At 43.1% G+C, this 8,838-nt stretch overlaps 1 protein-coding gene across 1 annotated transcript; it reads left to right on the top strand.

The window, feature by feature from the left end:
- Positions 1-1,801: 1,801 nt before the first annotated feature.
- Positions 1,802-3,500, top strand: LOC138786954 (uncharacterized). The gene is made up of 3 exons (XM_069964025.1): positions 1,802-2,040; positions 2,271-2,417; positions 2,559-3,500. The coding sequence occupies exons 2-3, from the start codon at positions 2,308-2,310 to the stop codon at positions 3,445-3,447; spliced, it is 999 nt and encodes a 332-aa protein (XP_069820126.1). The 5' UTR covers positions 1,802-2,040; positions 2,271-2,307; the 3' UTR covers positions 3,448-3,500.
- The last annotated feature ends 5,338 nt before the right edge of the window (positions 3,501-8,838 follow it).

Here is an 8,838-nt window from a genome sequence, read left to right as displayed (position 1 = left end):
TCATTAGGTATAGAGATTAGAGAATCAATTTGTCACAGATATGGTAACGTCAAAATTTTACCTAATGTTTTCTTTCTTTCTTTCTTCCTTCCTTTTTTTTTTTTTTTTTTTGAGAAGTTCTAAGATAATCTCAAGCTTTAAAAAATGTGTTATTTTGGGATGCTTTATCCGGGGCTATGTGTTTTATTTGTGCCCCCTTATTTGCCCACTCACGATTGTCATGTATGTTGTATTTTTTAAAGAATTTTGGCAGCATGTTATGATAATGTATTGAATTTGAGAAAGTGGAGTCCATTAAGAGACTCTGTATCCACCAACCCACCTCAACAAATTGCTAGTACCATGCGTTTCATGACAGTAAATCCTTACCAGTTGTGTCTTCTAAACTGTGCCCAGTGCCTTGTTTAGAGCAAAAAAATTATTTTTTAATCAACAGTGCTGTGTAGTGATGAGCGAATAGTAAAATATTCGAATATTCGATATTCGTACGAATATCTCCCGAATATTCGATCGAATATTCGATCCCATTACAGTCAATGGGAACAAATATTCGATTATTGAAAAACATCTATTCGACCACTTGGAGGTAAAAACCGGAAGCTGGGGGATTTGAACGCTTATCGAATATTTATTGAATATTCAGCGAACTATTCGATAGATCGAATACCTTACTATTCGATGGAATATCTATTCGATCGAACAGTATTCGCTCATCACTAGTGCTGTGTCATACTGGCCTAGAGTGTCTGTGCTTCAGGTCTACGATGCCTCTCCTATCTTCCAAGGAGAGGATTCGTAGAGCTGAGGCACAGACTCTCTATGCCACACCAGTATGACACAGCGCCGCTGATTAAAATATAATTTTTTGCTCTAACCAAGGCATCAGGCACATTTTAAAAGACACAACTGGTAAGGATTTACTCTCGTCCGACGGATGGTACTAGCGGGTTGGTAATGTGGATTGGTGGATACAGAGTCTCACTTTAAGGGTTTTTCATCACTTTTCAAAAAAATGATCTGGCAGTAGGGATGGACTCCAGAAAAACCTGAGTGTTCTCCATGTTCGCTCATCTTTCATCCTCTGGCTGCTTTAATTCCTGACTTCCATTCATTTTCTATCATCTGTTAGTTTGTTATTTTCCCATGCTTACATTACACGCTTTCATACAGAATATTTACTCTAATGACTAGAGATAAGCGAAGCAAATCCGACGAATCAAAATTCGCTGCGAATCGGGCCATCAATTTGCTTCAGGCCGGTTTCACACGTAGTAACAGTGCGGGCGTTAAAATTTCTGTCCCGTACATCTCCGGGTGGTCTGGCGGCTGTATTTGAAAACCACTTACGGTCTTATCGTAAGAGTCCGGCCGTAGTGTCATGATGTGTCTTGGCTTGTTTGGCCCCGCTCAAAAGCATGTATTTGATTCATGAATCTGCCCCCGGGCCAAATAAGCACACCCACATCCCTATAAAATCTCCGCCCACTCGCGAAGTACGCCCATATGCTTGTAGTGTTTTGAATGGCAAAAAAATAAAAAAAAAGATGTCTGATGGCGCTAATAATGCGCCCTATGGGCCAGCCCGGCGTATGAGGCTGCGCCGCAAGCACCAGCTCGTGGTGCTTTCGATCCTGTGGAAGATGCGTAATTATTACCAGCGTTTGTGTGTAAGTCTCTATATATTTTTTTTTTTTTTTTTTTTTTTTTTTTTTTTAAAGCTTTATGTAACTTATTTCAAACTAGCCTTACAAACTGTTTAGGCTTATAATCCGTAAAACATTGATTTAAAAGTATTGTTTATGCAAGCTCCCTTAAGTACTGTTGACCAAAGGTCCTTAAATGCAACTGTGTAATAATTTTGTGACTAATTGAGATGTCTTAAAAATAATAAATTTAATTTTTTAAAAATTCTTCTCAGAGGCAAAAAGACGCAGAGCAGCGCCGTCTGCAGGAGGTGGGACGGCGATATTGGGTCCACCCCATCAATGTTCGGAGGGAGACCCGGGGCCACATTGGTTGCCTGTATGATGATTTGCGACGGTATGTCGATTTGAATACATCAAAGTCGTCAAATCTTTGAATGTAATATTGCAAATGTAAAGGTTACTGTCCACAAATGTTTACCCCAAAGTCCATAATTTTATTATGTTTTTTGTTTATCCTTACAACGTTTGATGTTAATTTCAACATTTGTAAACCGTATGACATCTTCCTATGATGTGTGTTTGTGTGTAATATTAGTGATCAATATTTTTCTTAATTTGTTGCAGACATCCTGACAAGTTCCAGGACTTCGTGCGCCTGCCTATGGAGGCCTTTGATAATTTACTTTCCATTTTGACCCCACATCTCCAGAGACAGGACACCTACATGCGGAAATCCATCCCTCCTGTGGGACGTCTGCTCATAACGTTAAGGTGAAGATGCTTTATTTTAATGCGAACTATTTGTTCATGTAATTGTAGTGAAATCTAATATAGTGTTAAAATATGTAATAATTTAATATGTAGCTGAATGTGAAATAGAATCATAAAATACTATTTTTCATTTTTTCACAGATTCTTGGCGACAGGGGAGAGTTATGTATCGTTGCACCTCCAATTCAGGGTTGGTACGTCCACCATCTCTGGAATTGTGAGTTGCACGTGCGCCGTGATCTGGGAGCATTTGCAGCCCATCGTGATGCCCAGTCCGACCCGGGAGATTTGGTTGCAGTCAGCAGCAGGCTTTCAGTCTGTGGCCAATTTCCCCAACTGTATAGGGGCGGTTGATGGTAAGCACATACGTGTGAAGCAACCACCGCGATCAGGATCACAGTATTTCAATTATAAGAAATTTTTTTCTGTGGTCCTGATCGCGGTTGTTGATTCCACGTATCGTTTCCTTGCCATCGACGTCGGCTCCTATGGCAGTACTGGGGACTCCCGGGCGCTACTGAGATCAGAGTTTGGGCGGCGCATACTCTTAGATCACGTGACTCTACCTCCTCCCACTCCTCTTCCGGGTACCACGCATCCCGCTCCATTCGTCATGGTAGGGGATCAAGCCTTCCCTTTACTGAACAACCTGCTGCGCCCTTACCCACGGAGAGGGCTGGATGAACGGGGGAGACTATTTAACCGGAGGCTGAGCCGGGCACGTAACTTCGTGGAGTGCGCCTTCGGGATCATGACTAGTCAGTGGAGAGTGTTTACCACTGCCCTGCAGTTGAAATTGGCCACAGTTGACATGGTCATTAAAGCTGCCTGTGTTCTCCACAACTACCTTCGGGACTATGCTCCCACCCCGGAGGTGAACGTGGAGACACTGCCAGCTTTTAGTGCCCCTATCAACTATGGCCAAGGGAGACAACTCAACCGCGGGATAGTGGTCAGGAACCTCTTTGCTGACTACTTCATGACTCCTGAAGGCGCCGTGCCCGTGCCCCTTTCACAGCCTCCCTTATGAGCCACGGCCACAGGACTGATGTTTTCCCGCATGTATGTCACCTGTCTCTGGGATGTGTGTTTTTTTATTTTCTTTTGTAGTTTGAACCCGATGTATTGGTTGATATTTAATTTTCATTCTCTTTTTACTAAAACAACAAATATATTTTCTTATTCGACTAAACAATGTGTCTGCCTTTTCAATGTATGTAAAACATGTTGTGTGTTCCCACATAGTAGTGTTCGAAAATACACATTACCTCACTCGATATACTACTGGCCAGTAATTATCGAGCATGGTCACATCATGCTAATGTTAATTGTATAGTCCTTTGAACCTAGTGTGCTGAAAGATTGATGTGATCAAAACATGTGCATTTCCTATGGAGTGACCAGCAGGGTGCGCACTATATGTCTAACTTTCTAGTGTGGGATATGTAACAGGATCTGATATCTTCTAGTGCCACAGTCCATCTCACTTCTTAACAATCACTATTAACACACCACATATATCCCTCCACACATCACCCAGGTGCGCCAGCTGGATGTGGTCTACTTAGGTTGCGGTTCAAAAATATTATTTTATCATCCATTTTTTTTCTGTAAAACACAGAAGAGTGTATTCAAAGATTAGAAATCTCGCTCTTTACTTGATCACCTGTTCCTTGTCTACAGTCATCTCCTGGATTTCTTATCCAAAATCCATCACATCAATCTGCCAGTGTAAACGCTACATTATGTAGTTTATTGTGTGTACGTTTATATATCCTCCACTTTGTACATAATGACCACATGCTGGATGTCCTGCAGGAGGAGATTTCTACTACCATCGGACATAGAGCTCTATGTGGAAATGATAGTGTCATGATAATAACATTAATGTCCCAAAATATGTTAGTGCTCATCACAAGCCTCTCCTGCTCTGCCCACTTCCTGCCTTGGCTACAGATGTCAGCATAAAGCAGGCTCAGACCTCAAAAAGAAGGAATCGCAGCATTCACTACATCTTCGCTAGTGGCTTCACAATACGTGTATTTCACTCAGTATAGCTAACAAAAACAGCAGTGGATTCTAAACACCCAAAGGATCTCGACACAATGTTGTAATGTTGTGGATGTGCGCCATTAAAACACTAAATAAGGACATTTCCAAATAACATCCATTCTTAGAAAAAAACTTAGCAATATTTCACTTTAAATGGCGCACAGCCACTCTATTTCTACATTGTGTGAACACAGCCTTTGTGTTTTTAAGCCACTACTGGTTTTGTTAACAATACTGACCAAAATATACTGACTCAAATACACGTATTGTGAACCTACTACGAACATGTAGTGAATGTTGCGATTCCTTGTTTGTCATGTATGACAGTGCTCTCTGCTGCCATCTGTGGCCAAGGCAGGAAGTGGCCACAGCAGGAGAGTGTTGGCCTGATAAATGAAATACTTAACTACATTATAATATTTCCTATCATGACACATTCATTTTAACACATACAGCAATGTCTCACATATGATTAGAAATATTCTCCTGAAGGACATCCAGCATGTGTTCATTTTCTACTAACGTAAAGCATACAACAAAATTTTATAAGACACAATAGCAACATTCAATACAGCTTTCTATGCAAACAAAGTCCACTAAGTATTTTGAAGCGTATTTCGTAGTTCCTTAGTGGCAGTCAATAATCATTTGTTTTTTTAACCCTTAAACACTAAAACATAAACAAGTAAAAAATAAGATTTCGGGAAACAACAAGATATGTCGCAATGGATTTATTACATGTCAAAAAATAAAACATTCACATGATAGTGTGTGTGGGTGGATGTGGGCGAGGGTGTGTGGAGACTACTTTGGACCATGTTGACAGAAGTTAGAATAGTGTGCAGAGGCAATAGTGTGGGCAATATGTGAAGGACACAGCCAGCCTGACTGTATTCTGGCACCACAAAAATAAAAGGGACATCCCAATCCCCCAAAGCTGTTATTGTCATCCCTAGCTAATGTGATGCCAGACCTTCTAAACAGTGTGTTATTGATGTGGTCCTGGTGCACACAAATGTTAGGAAATTATTAATGCTAGTAAGGCGCGGTTGGCACTAAGGCCCTACAGTGTAGCAGACAAGGGGTGGTGTTGGTGTAGCTGAGGAGAGGGAGTGCGGAACAAACACAAATGTTGTTGGACGGTCAAGGCACATGTCACTCTCTCTCGCCAGGCTCCACAGGACCCTCTTGACATCTTGGTGGTGGAGTCCTGGCCAACCCCTCTGCCAGATTAGGTTCTTCATTCTCTTCATCCGATGAGGCCTCTGCTGGTTGCTGAACTACTTGTGGTCTGAGGAGAAAACAACACTGGTCACTATCTAAGATGGCACTTTTGTTTAAGGACATATTTAGCCAGATAACTAAAATGGAGGCATCCAATGCAGGATTACACTCTGCCTGCTTTCACACTATTTTCTATGTACGAGGTGCCACACTAGAACTTTTTACAATATATTCACACACTGTTGACCCAAAATGTGGGTCTTCACAAGGCCACCCGAGTGGAACATTAGTTTACTCTATGGACACATTGCGTACATTGTTTAAACATTATGAAGACAGTCCACGCTATTGGCATAACTGCCATTTCATGTTCTGGATTAGATCCTGGAGGGATCAAAAGCTGTTCCCAAAGCGGTTAGGCCAGGCTGCATTTGTTAGTTATCTGGTGTCCAGCAGGGGGCGCCTCATCTTACCGAAATCGAGATTACTCTAAAGTGTTCACTAAATATACTGCTCCCCCTGCTGGAGCCTCGATGTATACAATCTATATAAATCTAACACATGTCTATGTCTGCACACATAAGACACTGAGCTACCTCCGTCATCATCTGCTCCTACCATGGACACATGCAATTAACACACACACTTACCTGCGGCGTCTGGGGGAATTCAAAATGAAACGCAGCATTGGGGCAAAACGCAAAGCGGCCAGTTCTTCTTGGGCGGCCCCACGCCTGATCAGCTGCCGTCGCTGCCTGATGAATCGGTCCCTCACACTGGACCACCTGGTCTCCACATAGTTAGCTTCAAGCAAAAGCATCCACACATTAGGAATATATCAGCGTCAGGTGACCATAACACTCGAGTTAATGGTTTGCCACAGTGGCTAAACAACTTACCAATTATCCATTGCTGTAATCTAGTATGCTGGTCCCAATCTGGGTATACAATCCGGGCAACCTCCCTCCATGCGGCACTCCGTGTTAGCCGGCTTCTGTACCCAGGCGCAGGGCCGGCCCATAGCACTGGCCGAGCATGGACCTGAAAATCCAAAATAATTACAGTAACGTCTTAGAAATTATTAGTCAATAAGGTCATAGCTACTACACCCATGTCACATGCTACACGCCATGTTTGATTGTAAATAGTACGTCACTTATGTGGGTGGGGTCTCCAGCTTCACCTGCAGCCAACTCCCTCCCTCCATGATGTTTGCTGGCGCCACATATCATATACACAGTACACTACTACTCACATCATGTCCTCATAGTATTTGCCCTAAATATATGTGCTTACTACTAGGGAATGGAAGGCCACAATCCGGCGCGGGGGTCTGGGATCGGATAGCGACACGGGGGGACACGCCTCCTCTCTGTAGTCTCGCCACCTCAGCACTGGGCGTAGCGGGGGTGGGGGGGGGTTAACTATTGCGTGTCGTGTGCTCGGCGAATTGCTATGTGACACCATGTAACGATGCTCAGCTTACCCATTTCTGTCCGGCATTGTCACGTCGTAAGCCGCTGCACTACAAGTGCCATAATGGTCGGCCACGCCTCTTTGAACGTGGCTGCTGCGGATTGTGTGTGCTTCCGACGTTACAACGCCTGACAAAGTACAAAGCAGAGCAGCGCTAAAAGCCAAAATACTCATTAGCCGAGCAGTGAACAGAATTTGCACAGCACACCAAACACTCCGGCTAAACAACAACCCCGCTACGCACACTGATGACGTGCATGTACTACAGAGAGGGGGCGTGTCCACGCTGTGTCGCTAGCCTATAGCATCATCAGCCTGCGCCGGATCTTGTGCGTGATTTGCGTACTATTTAAGCGACCTCCTTATGATGACACTATCAGCACATTATATGGTAGGATTTCTACTATGTATGTGCCGCCAACAACCATCATGGAGGGAGGAGGGAGGAGGGAGGAGGGAGGAGGGAGGAGGGAGGAGGGAGGAGGGAGGAGGGAGGAGGGAGAAGGGAGAGAGTTCGCTGCACGGCCATCTCGCTAAGAGCAATCCTAAGTCACGCCCTGTTTGCCCAACAACATGTGCTATTACAAGGACAATTCCTCGACCAGCCATTACTTACAAATCTCGCCTAAAATACGATGTGCGTTACATGGTCCGAAAGAGCTAACACATTCACAGATTTGGAGGAGACACACACATCTGAAAAGACTCATGCAGTCATTGCTGGATTTCAAGCGCCCCCTGATGGCAAACACATAGGAATTACACACAATCGTACTTACATAAACTACTCGGAGCGATGTATCGTGCCACTAAATGACTATAGACAATCGTACACATAAAATAAATATTATCTAGCATCTATTGATCATTACATAATCGATTTGTTTTCACTAAATTATTTACCACTTAAACAGGATGCAATTACAGATGTGACTTTTGGACATCACAAAAAGCGATATAAAAGACAAGACTTGTAAATTACATGTATGTAAATGTGACTCACACAACAAATGACAGTCATACATTAAGTCACGGCCACACAACTATCTTCTCCGAGTCCAAAGGACGATCGAAATCTTTCTATCGATGATCTTATCTATGTATAAAGCACTCCCAACAGCTCCAGAAAATACTTACTTCACTGATCAGCTGGCCGACGGCTATAACAGACCGATCAGGATACATCTCGGGCTCCATGAATCACTCCGGCTTTGTTGTCCAAATCACTTCTTCTTCCAGCGACGTTTTTCAAAGTGCAGATTCTTACAATGCAGACACATCCTAAATAACCTTGGCTTCTACCCATAGGAACTCAAAATGATACATTTGTTATCTCCATCCAGTCACGGACACGGCCTAGGTGAAGCCTGGACACAAACAGTTGTTACATTCATCCCTGTATTTTGAGTTAGATTTAAAAATATACAAGGACAATTACAAAATAAGACCGTGAGAAATGTGTGGCAAACAATATTTCTCTCATGGCTAAGCTTCAAATAAATAATTCCTTTCTTCTATCATCCTATGTCAAGGCCAAATGGCAATCCTGCTCTCATCACACAGGTGCAACTAGCCACAGTGCAGGGTGGCACTCAGATACATGCACTAACAATGCTATATAACATTTGGCCACTTCTCCAAGAAATGGACCACAAACACAACATTCCTT

This window comes from Dendropsophus ebraccatus, chromosome 3 (assembly GCF_027789765.1).
Source record: "Dendropsophus ebraccatus isolate aDenEbr1 chromosome 3, aDenEbr1.pat, whole genome shotgun sequence".
NCBI classification, from domain to species: Eukaryota; Metazoa; Chordata; class Amphibia; order Anura; family Hylidae; genus Dendropsophus; species Dendropsophus ebraccatus.
The sequence above is the reverse complement of the archived record's forward strand: the minus strand, read 5'-3'. Positions and strand labels throughout refer to the sequence as shown.